Below are 24,597 nucleotides of genomic sequence, written 5' to 3'. Positions count from 1 at the left end.
CTCTTCGTGAAGGTTTACACACAGCTCAGTTGCAAAATTTATCGAAAGTTATTGTTGAAGGCGATTCAAAGTTGTTGATAGATTGTCTTTTTGGAAAAACTACTATTCCTTGGAGAATTCAAGTGCTGGTCAGAGACATCAAAAGGCTAGCTTCTACTTTTCAGTCTATTATCTTTTGGCATATTTACCGAGTAGCGAACTTTGTTGCAGATTATTTGGCCTCTTTAGCCTATAATCATGTAAATCCTAAGGTTTGGTTTTCTTGTATTTCCCTTTCTGTGTCCCCAACGTTCCTTCTGTGTCAGTTGGGAGGGTGTCTCTCGTGGATTTGTTCTGCAATCTTTTTTTTTTTTTTTTTGTCATAAAAAGAAGAAGAAGGCGTTGTTACCTATAATTTTCTTTAATTAGGCCCTCCGGCGCGTAAAAAGTTTCATCTTATTTTTTAGGGTAGGGCTTCGGCCGACGTCTTTAAATTAGGCCCGGAGGTCCGGCAGTATATAAATGCTTGGGCTAAGGAAAGAATAAAGCCCATCGTAGGCTGAAAAACAATCAAATGCGCTGACACAACCCACAGTCCAAACCACTACGCCTAAACCTAAGGGTAAAATCGTAAACCCCACACACATTTCCACCACATAAATATCCCGAATCCCACCCTCACTCCAGCCTCTGTGAGCCGCCGAAACCCTAGGCTGAAACCCTAGGAAGTTACAGAGAGAGTGAGAGAGAGCGTTCGAGATGACGACCCGATTCAAGAAGAACCGGAAGAAGAGAGGCCACGTCAGCGCCGGGCACGGCCGTATCGGCAAGCACCGCAAGCATCCCGGAGGTCGCGGAAACGCCGGAGGCATGCACCACCACCGCATCCTCTTCGACAAGTATCACCCGGGGTATTTCGGTAAAGTCGGTATGAGGTACTTCCACAAGCTCCGCAACAAGTTCTACTGCCCCATCGTCAACGTCGACAAGCTCTGGTCCCTGGTACCCCAGGAGGCCAAGGACAAGGCCACCAAGGACAACGTGCCCTTGATCGACGTCACTCAGCACGGCTACTTCAAGATTCTCGGCAAGGGGAAGCTGCCGGTGAACCAGCCCGTCGTCGTCAAGGCCAAGCTCATCTCCAAGGTCGCTGAGAAGAAGATTAAGGAAGCCGGTGGCGCTGTGGTGCTCACCGCTTAGGTTTGGGACTTTTTCGAGTTTTGGGAATTAGGGATTTTGATTTTTGTTGTTTCGTTTATGCTGCGTTTTTTGTTTATCTGGTTTAGACTGCCTGGAGACAGCTATGTTATATTTTCAATGTTCGATCAGCGGATATTTAAATGGCTTTTCATATTTATCGGATTTGGTTAATATCTGTGTTTTTGTGGTGCCATGATATGATGGATGTGGTTCCATTTTTGGTAGCGATAGATTTGGTTTGTGGTGTGGTATGTGTATGTGCATGAGCTACAGTTCATTGATTTTGTTAAAAATGTGAGATTAATGGAAGAGTCTCAGTTTACTTGGTTGTCGTTTGGATAGAGGATTTGGTTCAGATTTTGAGGTGGAATTTGCTTCTTTAGACTAGTACCTGTTTGCTATTCATATATGTCAATGTAGGATTGGTTAGAAGAACAAGGAGAAGCCTGTACCTAGAGAAAGAGGAAAAACCAAAGATTTCACATCCTCATTTTGAAATTGCCCTATCCAAATGGACCTACTAGTATTTAATCAAGAAATTTCTGTGGTTCCATCATGATTAGGTTAATTTTGCTAGAGTTCATTGTGTTTTTTTCCTTTTTCTTTCTGATGAGTTAGTGAAAACAAAGTAGTCTTGTTCAATTGTTGGATATGTGTTCTACCTGGTTGCTGAGTATATCATTCTTTGGCATTTCTTCACTTGTCTTTGTTTTCTAGGTGTGGTTTTGGATATGATTTACTCTATGTTGCTAATCATAAGCCTGATGTTCTTGCCTACATGTATTGTGTTGTAGTCTGTAAGTTATAAACTCATTGGACTTTGGATTCGGATTTGTATATCCATCATATTGGATATAGTCTTATAGCAATTGCATTGGTGAACTTGTTTTCATAGGCGTCATGTATTTGAAGTGTAATATTAGAGTTATAGATTGGGATGCTGCAGAATACACAGAATCATTTCTTCATCCATTGAGCAGCTGCTTCAGCTGTTTGTATGTTGTTTTGCATCAAATGTGCTTTTTAAACTACATTGACTTCTATGTTCAAAATGGATCTAAATGGCTGACATGGCATTTCACTAGTTCAGAATGGCTATTTGATCTTCTTTCTGTAGTGCACTAGTGTGTATCTGATTTTTTTTTTATTTGGTAATGGTAGTTGGCATAAACTGCAATAATAATAAAAATACAAACAGAATATATTGATTTTCATACAGCAAATACGTTATCCCAAAAATCATCTTCTGATTCGGATATGTCAAAACTATTGGGGCTGCCTTGTTCCCAATTGTTTTATAATAATCTGACGGGGGAGGATCTGAACTTAGAACCTCCTGCTTTTAATATTATCGCAGAAGATGGCCTTATGAATTGGAAAATAAAAATTGCATTTGTGCTGTCGTAGTTGCATTGCGATGTGCACTCATTTAACTCGAAACTTTTGCGCCATTACTCTCCGTGTCTTTGGGATTGTCTGATTGGCCTCCCCATTTCCTTATCCTGTCTTCAGCTATAGAAGCCTGCATTTCATGAGACAATATCTCAGTTTATGGTGTATCCGACTTAGTTCAATATTAATTAAGTTCTAGTGAGTTGTACAGAGAAACACAAATGATGTTCAAATCCCTTACCTCTTTGTCCCAGTTGGTCTTATAAACCAAATAGAAAAGGATACAAGTCTGAAGAACTGTCCCTAACAGCATTCCGATCCAAATCCCCTGCAAAAATGATCCAATACGTCTACTCGGTCAGTTTTTATACCGGGCTATTCACTACAAGATTGGGCAGACAGATACACTTACCATAACACCCCAGTCAAATTTGTACCCAAACAGTAAACCCAATGGTACCCCAATTAAATAGTAACAGCCTATGTTGACATAAGCCACAAAAGCTTGCCATCCTGCTCCAATTGCAACACCAGAGAGTACAGGTTGAATGTTATTGATGACAATGCAGGCTGCCAGCAAGGGAGTGAGCTGCATCACGAGCGCTTGAACATCTGAATCACTTGAAAACAAGGCTGGATATTCGTTTCTGCTGAGTATGAGGACGAGTGAGAGGAGAACACCAATGAAAAATGAAGTTATTACAGCCACTACTAGCGAGAACTTTGCTGTTCTTGGATGTCCTGCTCCTAGTTCATTTGATACCCTCACACTGCAGAATGTTTAACATCATTTCAGATTGAACAAGTGTATGCTGTGATCGGGAAGTTTAGATGTAAATTTGGCTATTGTATGGTCTTGAGATTGACTGACCTTATTGCTGTATTCATGCCAAAAGACATCATGATTGTCCATCCCAATATGTTCATGCTGCAAAATTCGTCAAGGCATATAACATATTACTCGGTTACTAAATTTATCCAATATTACTCACTTTTCGAACAATGTTTGAATTTTCATCTATCAAAAAATGTAGCAGAAGAAGAGGGTACTCACCATATGGATAGGCCGTCCACAGAAACTTCTGCATTCTTTAGATATCCAGCAAAGAGAATCAACGCCATAAAATACCAAATTTCCAAACTGCACAAGATTTAATAATAGACAAATCAAGAGCTCTGTTTTAGAAAATAGGCGTTGTCACTATTCTACCGATCTATGTTTTCATTTTCACAACTCAATGTCAGTCATTCTCCTCTTTTGCAGTGAAATTGAAAATTCCTCATATAATTTATGTACTTATCTAATTGATAAATTGAACGTGTTATGTCACGTATCACAACTTCTCCACTCAAGAATTTTTCAATACTTTCTGAGATTTTTAAGACAAAAAGAAGACATTCTATCTTCTTCTTTCTTGTCTAAATCAACCAATCTGCAATGAATGTTAGTGACGATATACTATCATTCATCGTTAATTGGTTCCATATCATTATGAACATTCATTGCTAATTGGGATCCATATCATCCTTAACATAAGGGGCGTTGGCAACATGGGTCTGATCCATATCCTCATGGACATTCATTGGTAATTGGGATCCATATCATCTTTAACATAAGGGGCGTTGGCAACATGGGTCTGATCCATATCATCATTAACATTCATTGGTAATTGGTTCCATATCCTCATGGACATTCATTGGTAAGTGGGATCCATATCATCTTTAACATAAGGGGCGTTGGCAACATGGGTCTGATCCATATCATCATTAACATTCATTGGTAATTGGTTCCATATCCTCATGGACATTCATTGGTAATTGGGATCCATATCATCTTTAACATAAGGGGCGTTGGCAACATGGGTCTGATCCATATCATCATTAACATTCATTGGTAATTGGTTCCATATCCTCATGGACATTCATTGGTAAGTGGGATCTATATCATCTTTAACATAAGGGGCGTTGGCAACATGGGCCTGATCCATATCATCATTAACATTCATTGGTAATTGGGATCCATATCATCTTTAACATAAGGGGTGTTGGCAACATGGGTCTGATCCTATCATCATCAACATTCATTGGTAATTGGCTCCATATCCTCATGAACATTCATTGCTGATTGGGATCCATATCATCCTTAACATTAGGGGCGTGGGCAACATGGGGTAGGCAACATGGGTCAAGTAGAACCCTCTCAATCTCTCATCAAAGCCATTTGATTCGTTATATTTGAACTTCTTATGTTCAAACACAATATAATATTTGGGCCAATGTTGTCTGCTGTTTGTAATAGGCTACTGTGGGGGGATTTCAGAGCCTCTTTGTAATTGCCTTTTCTGTTAATGAATTCTTATTGGCCAAAAAAAAAAAACACAATATTGTTCAAGTAAATCCAGAATATGTATTTACCCCAAACTCTAGGTTACTTGACCTAATTGTAATGGGGTTTAGAATTAGATATATTTTCGGAGATATTTATAGATATCCGATTAATTGTACGATTATCTTTCCTTGTACAACTTTGATTTTATGTCTTATAATCCTCTATATAAAGAGGCCTTTATTATCAATGAAAGCACAACTCAATTCTCTTATCAGCACGACGTCCTAACCCTGAAACAAATAGCCAAACCCTTATTCAAGAAGCAAAAACCCTAAATCCGAATACAAATCCTTTAAAACTTTTCTGCCTCCGCCACATAACTTGAAGCCCTCGACCCCAGGAATCCAGAACATGCGGCAGAACCACCAGAACCGGCCAGAAACTTACCGAACCGGCCACCAGAATCTCCAAACCATCCGCAACAAATAATCACCGGTTCACCAACTTCCGGACCTCTAATTGCTACCAAATGTTATCAACAGTAGCATATCAAACCCAGAATCTGGGGAACCGGCCTAAAAGTATGTGAACCGACCACCTGACTGCTGCTGCACTTGAACCGGCAGAGAGAAGAAAAGAAAAAAAAAAAAAGGAAGGAAGCCCAGATGAAATCAGCGGCCCACAGACACCCCAGACGCGGCCCACTGATGCAGCCCAGAAGCAAGCCCATCATCAGAGTCCGCCACGTCATCACCAGGGACCCCACTGCCACGTTAGCAGCGCAGTCAACTCTGGTTAATACCGTCAACGACTTTCTGGCTAGATTTCGGGCGACTTTTCCGGTCATTTTCCGGCAACATTTCCGACCACTTTTCCTGCAGCTTTTTCCAGCCAAATTTTTCGGCGACCTATTTGGAGGTATTTTTTACTAAAAGTTTCCATTTTTGAAGTTTTTATTTCTTTTCTCTTCTTTTTCTAAAAGACTTGCAAACTCCCTTTTTCTACCCCCCTTTCTTCATCATAGGAGAGACATAATTAAGCCGAACTGTGGGGGTTCATGCTCACTCCAAGCTTGGAGCTTGTTGAGATCTCCAAACTTAGAGTTTGTAGAGAATTTATGATTGACCACTTACATCATTGTTTAGATCTAATCCAATACCTCTTAGAATTGAATTTCTTGGAAGCGATTACGCTCAGAAATTGTTAATTTCTTGGGAGTGACTACGCTCAGAAATTTTATATGTTTTCGTAGTAGCTTTTTCCGCTCCAAAACTGACCATTTTTCTTGTTCTCTTTCAGGATGAGTAACCTGAACAAATTGGACTTTGCTCCATTGGGAACAATTGGCTCTGGATATCACAGGTGGGTTCGTGATGTATGCCAGTATCTTAAGGCCATGGAATCCTGGATTTAATTCTCGAGCCTAGCCAGGACGTGCTAACTGTAGAGCAAGCTCAAGCTTTGGAAGCAAATAGAGCAGCCTTAGAGGCAAATAAGGTGAAAGCCATCATCCTAATGACTCGTCATATGGATGATTCGCTCCAGAACGAGTGTATGAATGAAGAAGACCCTAGAAGGCTGTGGGTTTTACTCGAAGAAAGATTTGGCAACGTCCGTGACTCCCTGCTTCCTAACCTAGAAGTGAGATGACATAGTCTCTGCTTCTGTGATTTCAAGTCAGTTCTTGACTACAACTCGGAAGCACTTTGCATTAAATTTTTAATGGAATTCTGTGGTAAAGAGATCACAGATGCGATGTTAATTGATAAGACTCTCTCTACCTTCCCCGTATCTGCATTGATGGTTGCTAAGAACTATCTAATCAATGTTACTGTAGGACGGATCATAATGTTTCATGAGCTTGAAAAGAGATGTTCCGGAATGTCGCTGAAAAGCATGACAACATCCTTGTGAAGAACTATAATTCGAGATCCATGGAAACAGAGCATATTCCGGAATCCAATTATAGTTGCGCCCCTAAGAGAGGGTGCCAAGAGCGAAACCCTAATCTTAGGGATACTTCTGGACGTTCTAGTCCATATAATTACTCTACTTGGGAAGGTAACTGCCACAATAGGCAAACACGGAATCGAAGAGGTCAACGTGGAAAGAGAGAGGGAGGCAACGCCTCTGGCCATGTTGGTGCGCCACCAACACTAAGAGCCATCTAAATGACGCTTTTAAAGCTCCTTAATCAATGGAGTCTAAGCAAAGAGATATATGTTCTCGATGTGGAGTATCCGGTCATTGGACACACATTTGTAGAGCTCGTGAAAAAATTGTCAATGCCTATAAAGCATATTGTGAAGCAAGAGAAGCTCACTATGTGGAACAAGAAGATCAAGAAGATGATCTAGAGTGAAGGGTCGAAGACTACAAATCTGGCTGGGATCAATAGATCGCAAATTCTTTTTAAGTCTTTATTTTTCCAAGAGATGTAATTGGCAATTGTCATATACTTTGTAGTAAATGCCATTGGTTTAGTTTTTCTTCGCATAGGCTCATCCAAAATGAGTATGATGTCTAAGAAGGTTTTGAGATAAGTGGTACTTAAGCGAGCTTTGCTCCACCGACATCTCTTCACTCATCTGGTCATATTTATTTTGGAGTTACCGAAAGAAGTCAAACGACTACCTTTGTTTTGCATTAGTTAGCATTTGGATTAGATTCTCCTAATGGTTAAGAGACAATGATGTACTCCGTTGGTTTATGAATAAAATTTCGGGTTCTTTTCATGATGACTCCATTTTGATTCTGAGCACATTACCTTGTGACTACGATGGCTGGGCCATCAGTATTAATTCAAGGACATGGAATAGCCCAAGTTCCTCTTGCCAAAAGGCACCTTGATTACTATCACAGAAACTCTATACGCTCCTAGGGCAAATCGCACCTATGAATAGCCAACGGATTCCATGCGAAAATGCATGTAGAGAACGGAAATGAGTTCCTTTGCAATACCTCTAATGATTGCGAGCAAAGGCGCATCTTAGAGAAGATTATGTGTCTCTCAGTGGACTCTATGTCACTATTCGAGCTATTAAATCCAATAAAGTCATGAGAGAAGATCTCTTGGATTTAGACACATATTGACTTTGTCACGACATGATAGGTCATCCTAGTCATGATATGATGATCCGTCTACTAAAGACTTTACATGGACATCCTTTCTTTCGAGCGAAATGAAGTAAGAATCAAAAGTTGACTCTTGGATTAAGTGTGACCGCCGCCGCCTTCCACCACCAGCCTAGGGCTGACATAGTCCTTATCCATGATGCCATGGATAGCGTACATCATGGTGATGACGCCCCAGGTGATGCTGCAATCATCAACTTTTCTTCAAATACTATTTCAAACGCTCAGGCCCAACCAAAATCCTTATTGGTTGCTTTTAAAGCCTCTCGCTCGTTTTACAAAGCCCGTTTCTTAGGGAAATTAGGACTGAGATAGTCCTATGCAAATGATATGAAAATACTGATTCTGTTCTTACATAGAATCCGTAGGGATTCTGTGGACTAGTTCAACCAATTTGCGGACGTTTAAATATCTCATGATGTTGATTGACAAGCAAACATGCTGATCACGTGTTGTGCCATTGTCTACTTGTAAATGCTGCTTATACTACACTCTCAACACATACCATATAACAATGAGCTCACTCCCCGGATCATCATATTCAGTCAATTGGACTTGACAATGGTAGAGAGTTTACATCGAAGACTTTCGATGGTTATTGCAATGGGACTGATGTTGGACATCATATTCCCATGAACACACCCAAATGGTCTCGCGGAAACGACTATGATGGTAGTCAGAACTTTGGTAATGCGCACTAATCTCCTTATATTCGCTTGGGGTGATGTAATATCGCATGCAGCTATGCTAATTCGTCTACGACCCACTGCCACTCAATCTACCTCTGTGTTACAGCTAGTGAATGGGTACAAGTATTTTGTACTTACTCATATTTGAGTGTGCCATTTATGTGCCAATTGCGTCGCCACAATGCTCTATGATGGGTCCTTACAGACGAATAGTCAACTACGTTGGATTTGAGACTCCAACAATCGTCCGCCACTTAATGCCCTTGCAAGGCGATCTCCTTACCGCTAGATTTGCGGGTTGTCACTTTGATGAGACAGTCTTCTTTTCGTTAGGGGGAGATAAGAACACAAATGTTCAACAGAAACGACAGGAATTATCGTGGTCTGTCCCCACTATGTCTCATCTTCATCCCTGTTAAAGTGACGAGATCACACATCTGCTGCAAACATGCCTGCAAGGAAGAACGTCCCTATGAAAGGATGTAGTGCCACCCTACACGGAGGTAGGCATAGCGCCAACGCCAAAGATAGTGGCACTCTGGCGTTATAGGCCATGGCCCCAGCTAGGATGCGTGGGAGGCCCGTGGGTTTTAATGATACTTTGGCACATTCCAATCATTTGATCATCAAGACTCAAAATCCATCTCATGAGTATCTTCAGGGTTATGGTTATCGTTGGGGGATACCTCAACGTCAGAACCTATTCTTGAGAATATTGAGCTCTTTGAAAATTACACTAGTGTACATGAGATGTGGGATAGAAACTCCATCATAATTGATGATGTAGTTGCGCATGAGTTTGTTGAGTTCGATGATATCGAATCACGCTCCGTTGATGAATGAATGCTAACGTAGAGAAAATTGGCCTAAATGGAAAGATGCGATCCAGGTTAAGTTGGATTCTCTAACGAAGAGGAAGGTTTCTGAGCCAGTGATGCCAACACCTCATAACATAAAACCTATTGGCTAATGGGTCTTCGTTAGAAAGAGTGATGAGAAAAAGAGGTGGCAATCTTGCCTTATGGCGCAAGGCTTCTCACAAAACGTCCTGGAATCGACTACGATGAGACATATTCTCTTGTAATGGATGTCAGTGCACTCCACTACCCTGTCAGTTTGGTAGTTTCCGAATAACTGATCATGCAGCTTACGAATGTGGTCACTACGTATCTCTATGGGGATCTAGATACGGAATATACATGAAAGTTCATAGTGAACTTCATTTACCCAAGTCAAGTGGCCCTAGACCATGAAGCGCGTTTGCAATAAGGTTGAAACGCTCACTAAAGTGACTACTTGATTGGGAAGGGATATGCCTGCACATTTCCATAACAAGTTTCGGATTCTATCGCGGTTCATGTTGGACATGATCTTCATTAGAAGCCCTTAAAGAGTTAAGGGAAACCGCTGAACACTTGAAATCCGAGTTTGAGATGAAGGATTTTGGGAGAACACGATTATGTCTCGGTTTGGAACTTGAGCATCGTGTTGATAGATGCTTAGGCATTTTGACAAGGTCAAGCCTTCAAGCACCCCTATAATCGTCCGAAGTCTTGATCCTGAAAAAGATCCTCTTTGTCCGAAGGGTGATGGCGAAGATGTGCAAAACGCGGAAATGCCCTAGTTAAGTACAATTGGCGCATTATTGTACTTAGCTCAATGCACAAGACCGGACATTTCATTTGCCATGAACTTGTTAGCTAGATATAGCCTTGCGCCAACGTGACGCCATTGGATTGGTGTAAAAGATATATTTCCGTACTTGAGATGTACGATTGATATGAGCTTGTTCTATCCCTACAAAGTGATGATGGATTCGGACCCATCACACACCAGGAACGCCGCCAACACTGGCCTACGTCCACTATCCCCATCCCAAAACAACATGTGTTTTGGAAGGTTTTGTTGATAATGGGTATCTCTCTTACCCACACAAAGGTCATTCCCAAACTGGTTAAGTGTTCACCATGGGTAAAGACCGTGATATCTTGGAGGTCTACAGAATAGACCCTAGTCGCTATATCTTTGAACAATGCAGAGATTATTGCTTTTCATGAAGTGGTTCGTGAATGTATATGGATTGGATCTATAGTTACGCATGTTCGAAAAATTGTGGTTTGAAGTCTACCACAGATGAGCCTACGAGCATTTAGGATAATGCTGCTTGTTTTGAACAAATGAAGCAAGGCTACATCAAAAGCGACAACACCAAGCATAATCAGTAACAACGAACTCTCCTCAAGATCAAAATGAACTAGGTTTGATTTGAGGACAGTGTGGCAAGCTTGCTGACTAAGTCATTGCCTAAATTCCACTTTCGAGAAACATGTTGGTAGCATTGTTTGCGGAAGTTATCCGAACACCCATGACTGTAGTCATCAGGGGGAGATGCAGACATCAGGGGGAGATGTCTACATGTATGGTCTCGAAACGTGAAGGGTGTGTTGTGCTCTTTTTCCCCTTCGACCGAGGTTATTTTTGTCCCACAGGGTTTTTGTTACTTGGCAAGGTTTTTAATGAGGCAACGAGAGGAGCACCACGTTTGGGCTACATAAGGGGGAGTGTTCAAGTAAATACAGAGTATGTGTCTGGCCCAAACTCTAGTTACTTGACCTAGTTGTAATAGGGTTTAGAATTAGAGATATTCTCAGAGATATTCATAGATATCCGATTAATTGTACGATTATCTTTCCTTGTACAACTCTGATTCTATGTCTTGTAATCCTCTATATAAAGAGGCCCCTATTATCAATGAAAGCACAACTCTCTCCCAATTCATTTTTCCTTAAACAAATATAATATTTTAAGAATTAACCCTTAAGTATTATACTAAAAAGCTTCCGGCCTATGTTCCCCATGTTAGAGAAATTGACTCGATCAACCATTGTGGGATTTAAGGAATCAAAATTAATAGACTCAGTAGACTCAAAGGCATGATTCCTTATGTCTAACTATTCATTCAATTTATTATATAAAGTTTTGTTCCACCATTTTTTTTTCCAATGTAATAAATATTTTCAATCTTAACTCTCATAAATAAAATTTCTAGCTTGTAATAGATTAATTTAGACATATTCGAATCAATTTCTACAAGGACATATCCTGTTAATCATTCTAGTTTTCATTCCCATTGATTACTATGGCATGTTCTAAAGAAGCTACATGGGGTATGGAATTAATCAGTTCATGTCATCACTCCAAAAAAAAAAAAAAACACAACTCACATAAGCTGATGGACGTAGGCCGACGTCTTGTCTCTTATACGGGACCAAGCAACACTTTTCATATGGAATCTTAATCTTAACACAAAAGAGAATTGCTCAACTTTTCATATTAGGGGAAAAAAAGGAGGGGAATTTGATTCTACACCCAAATTCACACACCCCTTTTAGAATAAACCCATCCATAAGAGTGTTTTAATATACACCCAAACCAATTAATTAGGTTTATTCAAAATAACAAAACCTATTAAATGGGATAAATATTAAAACTCAATGTTGTTAAGAATTACTAAAACTGCCACTATCAAATTCCCCATTCACCTATTAAATTGGATTGGATTTTAGTCTTGTTGCCGATGGAATTACTCAACCCTTGATTCCAACAATTGAAAACTCTCCCCTGGGTTGGAGGTTATGTAATCTCCACATTCAGAAGCCTAATATCTACATTCAAAGCCGGTGTCAATATCTCCACAATCATGCGATTATGTTTTTGATTTCAAATTGTGATTGTGATATAAATGGATCACACAATCAGAGGTTGGTGGGTTGCCTTTGTTCAACTGCATATCACTTTAATCCTATTGGCATGGTTGATGAGCATTGTGTTTGTTACCTATTCAATAGGTGTGTGTCTTCCTGACGAAGAGGTATTTGTTTTGTGAGTTTTCAGGGTTTATGCTATTGAATAGGTATAATAGACTCTACAAGTTCTTGATTGCATGTTTCTTTTTCCTCTTATTGTTTCTCAATAGATTCTACAAGTTCTTGATGGCTAAAGAATCACTACTACAAAAAGTTAATCACACAACACTAATCACACAACGGAATAGAAATCTTCTGTTGTGTGTTTAAGTAAAATCTATTGTACAACGGTATTAGTAATGTTCTGTTGTGTGAATGTCAACAAAGTGATAACTTTTTTTTCAGGACTACATTGCACAACACAATTAAGTATTGTCCGTTGTATGAGTTTTATAAATTTAGCAGCAGATTTCCCTCCACTCTCGAGTCTTGGTTGCCTCTTGAAATCTGAAATTTGGGGTACTTAGTACAACGGTGCTTGATATTTTCCGTTGTGTGATTGAAAACTAGATGCCAAATTTTGAGGAAGCTTGCTTGAATGTCTTCCACTAGGTAAACCTAGTGCAAGCTGTAGAAATTGGACAACAGAAGTTATACTTTTCTGTTGTGTGAAGTGGGAATATAGGCAGCAGCATTTTGAGTGAAAATGCAGCAGGCGGTAGATTTCCCTCCATGTTTTGGTATTTTGATTTTATGTAGTGCACTCATAAGACAGTTTGTTTAAGTTTCTGTTGTGGGAGTAACTTTGAGAATTTTTTACAAGGTTTAATTGCCACATAGTGTCCAAAAGAAGAAAAAAAAAAAAACAAAATCCAGCAGTCCTCTCGACCCTCTCGACACCAAGCCCTCTCTCTCGAACCCTCTCAGTCCTCTGAGCCAAAAGCTCAAAGCTTTCCCTTAATCCTCTCATCCAAATCCCTCAAAATTCAATTCCCATAATCTTCATCTCATCTAGCCAATTGCTTCCCCAATTTGAATCTCAACCTTCAATTCAACTCTACCATCTCCAGTTCACCATTTTTTGCTACCAAAATGGCATTCCCTGGCTGTTGTTACCCTTTTCTAGGTTGTCTTTCTTCGTCTCTGAGACCGCACTGTACCAAAATCTTCACCTTCCTATTTCAATTTGCTCTCATGACGATCCGGGTCTCCGGAGGGTTTTCCGGCTACTTGGCCCAAAACCTAGCCTCCTCCTCCAATATTCGTGTCAGTAATTGCTGTGGCGTCCATGAATGCTAGGTTAGGTCTCGACCAACCAGAAAGCCAATCCCGACCGCTCCGGCATCGTCCCCAATTACTGCTTCAAGTTCTCGACCAGGAACAAGACTCCAACCTCCCTGCACGGTGCCCTTGCCGAAGAACTCCTTGGCGAAAGCTCCAAGACCCCGATTATGTCCACCTTGCTCTCCAAGAAGCTTTAATGGAAGCTTTGTATCAGTGGAGGAGCCAAAGCCAAAGACAAGGGCACGACCAGGCTTGATTTCTTCAGCAAGTCCCCAATCTCTCCCATTGATGCTTATGAATCTGTTGAGTTTCTTATTGTTTTTTTATTTTGTTATGAAGTTTTTCATTGTTTTTTTGTGTTTGATTTTATTGGAATTGGGTAGGTGAAAGTGGAAATGGCAAGCTCAGTGGAGAAGAAGCAGAACTATTTTTTGTGCCGACTTATACAGAATGTGTTCGAATGTTGGGTGGTCTTAATGATAAAGAGATTAACTAGACATATATATATATATATATATATATATATATAGACACACACACACACACACACACACACATATATATATATATATATGTGAAGGTAAAGTCGTTGCGGTTTTGTTTGAACTATAGGTCTTGGGTGTTTGTTGATCTTCCTTTGCATCCAGTGTTTTGCTTATAAAGCAATAGGTTGTTATGTTATGCGATCTGGTGTTGAGTCAAATGCCATATTTCAGGCGATCTGGTGGTCGTGACCATATTTTTGTGTTTCTGAGGTACATTTGTTTTCCATGAATTATGCTTTCTCCTAACTTGCCAGAAGTTTTTGTTATTGATTCTCACTTTCATGGTTTACTATGAAGTAGTGGGGCTAGTGCTCATTTATTTAGGTCGTAGGCAAAATTCATAAATCGTTCCATTATTCTGTTTTTTTAAACAATTACATGACTTGATGAATGTGATGTTATATTTAGATTACTTTTTATTAACCTTGTGGTAGATATCTCACAAAACTAGTAGTTAGATCACATCTAGTGTGTATCTTTTTGGTCAGATATACACCAGTATGGAAATTAATAGCTGTATGTATGTAGTTTTGGACGACATTACTATTTTCAAGCTTATTTTTATCATCCAAATTTCGTCATTGTCAATGACCTGTTTACTAGTTGTTTATCTCTTGGTGGTAATTATATTGGATGGTAAACTGATGCTGCATTTGCTTCAAACTCTATCTTGGCTCCTACCATTATCTTACTGTTATTATTTTTATTATTTTTTGGTTCCTTGGAGAATGTCGAGTCATTGTGTTCTTAATTATTGTGAGTTAATTTATAAGTTCAACAAGTTAGCCTAGTTTTTTTTTTTTTTTGGGAATTATTTCTCATTAATTGGGTGTCCACAGCAAATTTCTTTACTTTTTTTTTTTTTTTTTGAGAGTAATAGTCAACCATTTTATTAATAATAAACATAAGAAAAATTACAACTTATAGATGTAGAAACTACATCAAAATATAAAATAACAAGAGAAATACTAGATGCAATAAAGCATCGGAAATAAAACCTAGCAAGGATACGAAGAGATGTAATTAAGCATTTGATGAGGCACCAGACAGAGTCTGGGCTATGTAAAGCAGTACCAATAGTATGGTCGACCATACTTCCACACAAAGATATACGTCGAATAGAGGGTAATCTTCTATCAAGGTAACCGCTGGTAGTGTGACCGACCTTGCCTACTCCACTCAAAAAAATGCACTGAATAGAGAGCAATCTTCTACTTAAGTAACCAAAGAAGCCAATCCAAAATGCAGAAGAATGTAGGGCCCATAAAAAGTCTCCCGGGTCCCAGATACGAACCCTAAAAGCATCTGGCTCAAACACCATTCGCAGGAACCCAAGTAGGCAGGCCCAACCCCAAACCCTGCTAGAGCAATCCAATAGAGCAGAGGCCCAGGCCCAACTTTGGGCACCCAAAATCTTTCTTCGCACCCAGGCCATCCCCGACCTTGTGCCCGGCCGCTGCATCGTTGCCCTTCATCGGAGAAGAGTCATCCTGGCCCTATCATTTCCCCGGCAAAGGTCCAATCCGACACCATCAGCTTGACGCCCATAGCCATCACCTACACTTCTGATCGTTGCGCAACTGATGCCTCCAAACTGACAACCTACCATCCCTCGCCGGGAAAGTTCCTCCGGCGCAAAGTCGGACTGATCGGCCCCATCTTTAAGCCGCCCCTGTTGTGGCCTCTCTAATCCTCCACTGCACTCCACTGCCAGCAATCCGCCTGGACGTTGAATCGACAACCAGCACATTATCCAATTTGTCGCCGCAATATGCGTATCGCCGGGTACCATACCCTTCAGAAAAGGTTTCAGGCGTTCAGCCAAAGTTCTGATCTGGCCGATCTTAGAAGGCTCCTTCAATCCTTGGCCAAAGCTCGATCGCAATCCACAGATTCCGATCTCTTGACCACCAAACAGCCCTTGTCGCATGGCACTGCCAGACAACAAAGACAAATCATCCGATCCCAATGATGGTAACGAAAACGAGCCCCATCAAGGATGAGGGACAATTCTTGAGAAGCTAGGCCAGAGGAGGCAAACTCCCAACCCTAGCAGAGAAGCTCTGCTAGGTCTCATTTGAGTGTAGATAAAAAAAATATTATATGTTACTTGTGTAAATTTCTTTACTTTGGTGTCTCATATCTTTTATCATTGTTTTCATGAACTTCTCTGCCTTGCTTTCGCTTCAGGTTGCCTTGAGGCTCTGCTTTCAACATATGAACTATGAGTTTAGAGCTCCATAGTACTTGCCTCTCGACCCTCTCAATCTCGGATTCGGGTAATTTCTCTTTTTTCCTAAAATGTAATGGGGTTAATTTACTTGCACAGTATCCAGAACAAGACGTTCTAAGTTTTTGGTTAGTAATTAAGGCAATTCTCAGTTTTGATTTTGTTGCTTGCAATTCTGTTTGGTATTTGTTGCTTGCAGTTTTGTTGTTATTTTCTTCTGCTGATTACTTCTTCTAAATATATTGCAGAGAAACTGGGGCCTTGTGTGCAATGAAAAAAGTTGATCTCATTCCTCATGATCCTAAATCTGCAGAAAGTATAAAGCAATCGGAAAATGCTTTAGTTACATGGTGTTTCTTCAATGTTGCTGGTTGCCTCGTAAGTCCCAAATTAATGCAAATTGGAAGGGTTTAGCTGTAGTTCTTGCTATGCATTTATTATGTTGAGTTTGATAATCTATTGGACTCGCTTATGTTCCTTCTCATTTAGGTTTGCAGGAGATCCAATAGAGTTGCTGAAGAGAGCGAAAAAGCAAGTTAGCCTCTTTATCTATCTCTCTGTCTTTTCTATATCAATGTAGTCACTATATTCAAACAAAATATATTCCTTCTCATATTTGTTCATCTGGTGATGCAAGCAGAACTAAATTTGCCAAGTGATTCATCTGTAACGAGACTGGTCACCTGAGCAAGGGCTGTCCTAAGAACCCTCATGGGATTTATCCAAAGGTAAATAACTTACATATATGATCTTCACTTTACCATGTCATTGATACTATATTATTTCTCCTAACAAGGAATTAAGTTCTTAGGAGAGGTTATTGATTAATGTTTGTGCTATTTTGTTTCATACAATTAAATTCTTAACAGTATATACAATCAATAGCAATGCCAACTACTTGGGTCATATATAGAAAACGGAAGAGAAGAAGAACACAATTCAAACTTTCATCTTCTGGAACGAAGAATGTGTTACCATAAACTTATATAACGAGATGCTTTGAGAATCCATTTCAAATTTCTATTGTGATCAAATTAACTCAAACATCCTAAACACTATGGCTTTTCAGGAGATATATAAGTAATCATGTTCTTGTATTAGGTTATACATAAGCAACAACATCAATTCTCCTACTTTCTTTTAGTTTCCTGTCTAAAATACAAATTAACATCGAGCAGCCCTGCAATACAAGTTCTGAGACTTGAAAATACAGTTTTTAATTTTCTGCTATTTAATGTCTGCCATTGCAGCATTTTCATTTTTTGTAATTTGATGGATTAATTTGTATTGATTGAACTTTCTTTGTTATGTCACTCAGCGGATGATGCGATTTGGGACTTGCCTGCCGGTTCTCCCATCCTAGTCTGGTATCTATGTGACCGATTGTACAAAATGTACAAGTCGCAGTTTATTGGAGGTCAGAAAGAGAAATTTCTGAGGTATGGAATCTACATTATACTTTATACTACTGCTCGTACATCAACTGGTCTTGAAGATATTTAGCATCTCTCAAATAACAAACTTGTAGTATGGTAAGAGAAACTTTGGTTTCATATGTCTATTTAATGTCTATTTACTTAGCCAAAGCTTGCTTTACACCTTTCAACTTATAGTTAATTAGTATGCCTATTTGATGTCTACTGCATAGGTGGCATGGAAACTTGTTCACAGTTTGTAAGTGAATAATATTAGTTGTGGATCACAATTCTGGTTTCTTATCCTTTTTCTGGGTTTTATCTTTTGCAGGTGTGCTCCCAAGGTATTTTAGCTCAGAATGGTCAGTGGCCAAATTTCACTTGCAGGAAGGTCTGCAGCATATTGTTGCCTTTGGCAAGCAGAAGAATACCATCATGATCATTGGCATGGATGGAAGGTACCTAAAATTGCTTGCTGGTTTCCTCACTTTTTTTTATGTCTTGATTTGTGATTTCGATTTTGTAACAAGAATACAATGAATCACTTGAAGTTTGTTTCAATGTTTATAAAATTGTATATGGTGAATCAATTGAAGTTTGTTTGATGTATCAAAGTGGCTTATTCCATATTATTTTGGCATCTTATAGCAGAAAATGATGCAAAAAATGAAGAGGCTGATATTGAGGAGCTCATCAAAGCAGTTGCAGATCAGGTGGCAAAGTAATTGTCAATGGAACAGCAGTTGGAATGATATCTAGGAATATGGTTTTATATCAGCTTTTGATTCAACTGTAGCTAGCTAGGAATGATTTCTTGTTTGGTACATTATCTAGTTACTTGAATGTATGGATGTTTGAAAAATGGTAATTGAATTATATGGATTAGATTATTATTTTTGTGGTAACTACTATCCAATATTCAGTCATACAACACAATACAAAACAATGTGTTGTATGACTGCAAAAGAGTTCAAAATTAAGGCTTCTCCTATAACAGTCATTGGCTGTTAGCAAATTTGATTACAATATTCACACCATAGCTAACCAAATGTAGCTGTTGTGTGAACTAACAACCAACAACAAAATAAACAAAATTCTGTCGTGTGAGATTGATAACACACAACAGAAATAAAATTGTCTCTATTGTCTGAATGCAATAACAAACAAGGGAGATAATTTCACTTTGGTTGTCTGTTACTTATCTCAGACAACAAAGAATGAGTTATATCTGTTGTGTGTTTTGAGTCTCAGACAACAAAGAAAGAGTTATAGTTGTTGTGTGTTATGAATCTCAGACAACAATTAATGAGTTATAATTGTTGTATGTTATGTGTCTCAGACAACAAAGAGATAATTATAGCTGTTGTGTGTTATTGATCTCAAACAACAAAGAATGAATCATAGCTGTTGTGTGTTATGTGTCTCAGGCAACAAAGATTGAATTATAGCTGTTGTGTGTTATTGATCTCAAACAACAAAGAATGAATCATAGCTGTTGTGTCTTATGAATCTCACACAACAAAGAAAGAATTATAGCTATTGTGTGTTATGAATCTCAGACGACAGCAGAAATTATCTTCTGTTGTCTGAATGGCGAGCACATCCCTGCACATGCCATGACAGGCACCTGCTGCGCAGAATTCACACAACGGAAAAATAGCTATTCTGTTGAGCCAACTACTATCAGACAACGGTGGAATTACCGTTGTGTGATTCTTCAATCACACAACACTAACTTAGACAACGGTGGACTTCTTCATCAGACAACAGAAATCCACCATTGTCTGATGAACTTTTTGTAGTAGTGAATACTCCCACCGAGAGTTTAGGTGCTATCTAATAATAGGAATATCTCCACAAAAGGATGCTTAATCACGTTGAGAAATCTACGAAATCTAATAGGAATATCTACACAAACATATCTCCTAAAATATGGCATCAGTTATATACTATAATTAAGGCAATTAATCACGTTGAGATATCTAATAATAGGAATATCTACACAAACATATCTACTAAAAAATGACAAATATATAGATCAAATCAGAAAGGAAGAGATATACAATAATTAAGGCAATTAATTGTTTTTAAGTAAGGGAAAATAAATTGATTGTATTAAATTCTAATGTGTGTAATTCTAATTTATGTTTATAACTGATGCCATATTTAAATTCAAAAAAAAAAAAAAAACAGCTATATTTGAGGAATATTTTCCTTATTCAATCAGAAGGGTAAAATAGTCAAACTAAAAAAACTTAATTATATACTTAAAAAACTTAATTAAAGAAGGTTTAATTATGTGAATGGGTGTAAATTAAAAGAAAATATAGGAATGGGTTTTTCTTAATAGGAGCTTCATATTTTGAGTTTTTTTTTCTTTCTAATTTTCTCAAAAAAGGATCATAGAGGATTTTTTTTTTTTTTTTTGGGACAAGTGAAGAGGATGTTTTTTCTACATTTACAGAAGAACTGGATGTTTTGGCTAGCTTTGAATGTTTGTTGCTGCAAATCGCTTAAATAGAAATATGAGATCATGAGACCATTCAATTTTCCATGGTCACAATCTCTTTGCTGACCGGGTCATCTGTCGGCATAGGCTTAATTATTGGGGTTGGATAGAAATGCTTTGGGTAGATAGAATTCATTCAATTTGGAAAGAGATGCAAATTACAATGATGATAATATGAAAAAAAAAAAAAATTTACCATCTACCCTGCGTTATAGAAAGAAACCGAAAATATTCATTATAGACACAACAAAATAAAATATTTATATATATATATAATATTTTTGTCATCTACATGCAAAATTGTGTACATTTGTTAAATTTTTTAGATTTAAAAAATCTGAGATTGAACCTTAATTTTTTTTTTTAGTTTGATCGAGGGCGGCGTTGTTTTAAGACGTTTGGAAAAAAGCTACTTTTCAAATCAGTTTATGATAGAGTGTGGCACAAACTAAATGGGTGGAAGGAGAAATTGCTTTCTCAGGCCGGGAAAGAAGTGCTATTGAAATCAGTGGTTCAAGCCATTCCTTCTTATTCAAAGGGTGTTTTCAGACTGCCTTTATTTATGAGTAGTGAACTTTCTAGCATGATAGCCAAATTTTGGTGGGGGAAAAAACATGGAAAGAAAGGTGTTCATTGGCTCTGCTGGTCTGCACTTTGCCGTAGCAAGTTGAAGGGTGGCCTGGGCTCTAGAGACTTTATGGACTTTAATTAGGCACTTCTTGCAAAACAATGTTGGCGTCTGTTCTCTATGCCAAATTCTTTGGTGTCTCATGTCTTCAAAGGAAGGTATTACCCTCACACTTCTCTACTTTCAGCACCAGTTGGCAGATCAAGTTCATTAATTTGGAGGTCCCTGTTATGGGGACGAGATTTGTTGGTACAAGGTTTACGGTGGCGGGTGGGGGATGGGAAATCAATCTCTATCTATCATGATGCTTGGATACCAATTGAACACTCTTTTCATATTTTGTCTCTGCAAACTTACCTCTCAATTCTATGGTGTCTGATCTGATCACATTGGAGGGTACTTGGAATCTTGATCTAATAACTAATTCTTTTTGGGAGGTCGAAGGTGCTGCTGTTTTCTCCATTCCAGTGTCTTCACTTCCTTTTCCTGACAGGTTGTGTTGGCATTACACTAAACAAGGTGTGTACACCGTTAAAAGTGGTTACCAACTGACCCAATCTCTTCGTGCAAGAGTGGAAGGAGATGTGGGTTGTTCATCTCACCAAGATGACTCAATTTGGAGATTGGTATGGAGAGGCTCAAAATCCTGGCCGGTGCAAAGGTGTTTTTGTGGAGAGCACTTCATGATATATTACCAACTGCTGTTAACCTTCACAGGAGACACTTGCTTTCTTCCCCCATCTGTGCACGCTGCAACATGGCTCCAAAAACCACTCTCCACACTCTTTGGTCTTGTAAGAAAGTCAAGCAGGTTTGGTATCTCTCTCCATTTCGTAATGCTATTGGGAGTTGGAAGAATGGAACCTTTTTGGAGTTATTCATTTATGCTACATCTCTCTCTTCAATGTCTGAGTTGTCTTTTATTGTGATCATGTGTCGACGATTATTGCAAAACCATAATGAAGAGTACTTTCAAGGTAAATTTATTAGCCCTCAGTTAATCCACTTCCAAGTTCAACATCTGGTGCAAGAATTCGTTGTTGCAAGTATACCTCCCCCTCTTGGTTCATCTACATCTACTGCTGCTTCTATTGAACATTGGGTTAAACCTCTCTTTCCTTACTTGAAACTTAATGTTGATGGTGCGGTTGATTTAAAGGCTGGTTTAAGCGGTTTGGGGGCAATGTTACGGAATGATAGAGGTGAGATGATGCTGGCAGTTTCTAAAGGAATGCAAGGTCGGTTCACTCCCAAGGCCACTGAATTATTTGCTGCAATATTGGGGCTACAAGCTTGTATTGAGGCAGGTTTCCAATCTTCTTTGATGTTGGAAATGGATGCATTGGAGGTGATCCGTGATTTACCTGAAGAGGAAGACAACATGTCTATGGAGGGTGTTCTTATAGAAGAAGTGAAGATTTTTTTCTGCTTCTTCTCCTCGGTTATTTGTACTTATACCTCTAGAAACTGTAATCAGGTAGCGCATATTTTAGTTAGGAAAGCGCTTTTGTTTCCTGCATTTCAGGCTTGGGTAGAGGATGGACCTCATTGGCTATCTGAAGTACTTATATCCGATGTAAATATCTCAATTGCTTAGTAAATGCAATTCTCTTTTCTCAAAAAAAATAAAAAATAAAATTAACAGATTGGTGAAAAAAGTAGTGACAAACGCTCGTGAAAATGAAGGTGATGATGGACTTACCAGAGCATGACTGCCGACGCAAGAGACAACTTAACAAACGACCACAGACCATGGAAGGCCTTCCATGAGAAACCAGTCCACGCCCGACCACAAGTCCCGGAAAAAATGTACACCATCTGAGAAACCACTATGATCCACCACGACGCGTTCAGCACCACCGCCGCTCCCACCAGGCCCCACCCGAGCTTCAACATCAGTAGCCAGCTGAACACCGTGTGCAATATCAGCGTCACCGCCGCGATCACCGCCATCACCATCATCTTGCTCTGCGACTGCAGAAACTTTGCCAACGGAAAAACCATGGCGTACGCGAACAACTGCGGTATCATGTATATGGCGAACACCCCCGCCGCCTTGGAAATCGCCGCCGTCTGTCCTATTCCGTACAGAATCTGCTGAGCAAAAATGTACAGAAAGCACAACACTACGCTGGTGGCGTTGAGGATCACCCACGACCTCTGCATGTAGATTCCTAACATGTCCAGCTGTCCGGCTCCGACCGCTTGGCCGCACAGCGTTTCAAGCGCACTCCCCATGCCGAGCTTCATAGACAGAGAGGATAAGACTAGATTAGCTTTGGTTATAATTCATTCAAGTACAATGAAACCTGGTGTTAAGTTGCTGGAGGATCAGTGTGGACTATTAATGCATGAGCAAAATTAGTATTAAATTCATTGCTGAAATTGGATAAAATATGAATACCAAAGCGCCGAAGGAGAATCCAGCGATGACCGAGTTCTCGATGGAGACGGCGGCGAGGTCGAGGGTGCTGACCTGGCCGGCGAAGACTTGAGTGACGGCGCCGAGAGAGTACTGGCATAGTGAAGTGAAGATGGCGGGGCCGGCGAGAAACCAGAGCTTCTTCGATTCTCGGTTGAACTCTCGGAAGAAGTCGCGGACGCCATTGATGGGTGGGATGTCGCCGGAGTCGGGATTGAAGGTAGTGCTGGAAATGAAAGAAGGGTTTGCGGGTGCAGGGAAGGAATCTAGGTTGTCGTGCATCGGTTGATGATGCTGTGGAACTCCCACCACCTCGTCTCTTGGCGACAGCAGTGGCTGTTTGTTCTCCTCCATTTTATGATCGAATTAGTATTGGAATATGGATTGGTGCTTGCATCGGTTGAGATTGATACGTATATATATATGCTATAATGATAAGTGTCTTTTGGAATTTTATTGAATATATAGTATAAAATGAAAACAAATAAAAAAGACAAGGAAATAAAACATAATAACACCAACCAAACATTCGGCACCCAAAAAAGAAATGAATTTCGATATTTGGGAGTGTTGAGTGAAATACAAACTAACAGGTGTAATAGCATGGGAGAGTGCTACAACTAACAGTCTAACATACTTGCCTACTTGGCATGAAAGTTACTGTTACTGATTTCTGGTATACAAAGAAACAAATCTGTATGAACATGCATACACGGCACAAATACTCGACTGACTGACTGAGCAAAAACTGCATGTATCATTAACTAGTTGCTACGTGTGAAATTTGTAAATGTGAGAGAAAATCGAGGTAGGGACTAGGGAGTACAATTTATTTGCATTTGTGCAAGTTTGCTTGAAACTATGAGCTAGCTAGCTAGCCGGTCGTCATGTCTGAAGAGTTAGATGAGCTAGCCAGCTAGCCGGTCGTCATGTCTGAAAAGTTAGATGCGTAGTCAATGTCACCAACTACACAGAATCTGGTACTAGATTTATTTGACCTGTGTATATAGCTCATAGTTGATTTAGAAAATGAAGTATGTAATGCAAATAAAAGATCGGTTATATTTGGAAGATTAGCACCAAACATGCAATAA

The 24,597-nt window shown here is 39.4% G+C and overlaps 2 protein-coding genes and 1 long non-coding RNA gene across 3 annotated transcripts; 2 read left to right on the top strand and 1 right to left on the bottom strand.

Annotated features, from left to right (window-relative positions):
* The first annotated feature begins 653 nt into the window (after window positions 1-653).
* On the top strand, window positions 654-1,354 carry LOC112196694 (60S ribosomal protein L27a-3). Its single transcript, XM_024337113.2, has one exon. The coding sequence runs from the start codon at window positions 739-741 to the stop codon at window positions 1,177-1,179; it is 441 nt and encodes a 146-aa protein (XP_024192881.1). The 5' UTR covers window positions 654-738; the 3' UTR covers window positions 1,180-1,354.
* Window positions 1,355-2,364: 1,010 nt separating this feature from the next.
* On the bottom strand, window positions 2,365-23,957 carry LOC112196693 (protein DETOXIFICATION 29). The gene is made up of 7 exons (XM_024337112.2): window positions 23,486-23,957; window positions 22,784-23,325; window positions 3,626-3,712; window positions 3,443-3,499; window positions 2,984-3,341; window positions 2,813-2,899; window positions 2,365-2,701 (listed from the first exon to the last, which is right to left on the bottom strand). Exons 1-7 carry the CDS (start codon window positions 23,855-23,857, stop codon window positions 2,609-2,611), a joined length of 1,596 nt encoding a protein of 531 aa, XP_024192880.1. The 5' UTR covers window positions 23,858-23,957; the 3' UTR covers window positions 2,365-2,608.
* Window positions 16,496-19,873, top strand: LOC112196695. Its single transcript, XR_005809696.1, has 5 exons — window positions 16,496-16,907; window positions 17,019-17,064; window positions 17,170-17,257; window positions 17,848-18,402; window positions 18,593-19,873. It is a non-coding gene; the product is annotated as an uncharacterized LOC112196695 (long non-coding RNA).
* Window positions 23,958-24,597: the final 640 nt, after the last annotated feature.

Source organism: Rosa chinensis, chromosome 4 (genome assembly GCF_002994745.2).
Source record: "Rosa chinensis cultivar Old Blush chromosome 4, RchiOBHm-V2, whole genome shotgun sequence".
Taxonomy (NCBI): domain Eukaryota; kingdom Viridiplantae; phylum Streptophyta; class Magnoliopsida; order Rosales; family Rosaceae; genus Rosa; species Rosa chinensis.
This window is presented reverse-complemented; position numbering and strand designations above follow the sequence as displayed.

Coding starts and splice junctions, on each gene's coding strand:
- LOC112196694 (XM_024337113.2), top strand. CDS start 739: ATGACGACCCGATTCAAGAAGAACCGGAAGAAGAGAGGCCACGTCAGC.
- LOC112196693 (XM_024337112.2), bottom strand. CDS start 23,857: ATGGAGGAGAACAAACAGCCACTGCTGTCGCCAAGAGACGAGGTGGTG. Junction 23,326..23,485: donor GATTCTCCTTCGGCGCTTTG/GTATTCATATTT, acceptor CTGTCTATGAAG/CTCGGCATGGGGAGTGCGCT. Junction 3,500..3,625: donor GTGGACGGCCTATCCATATG/GTGAGTACCCTC, acceptor CGAATTTTGCAG/CATGAACATATTGGGATGGA.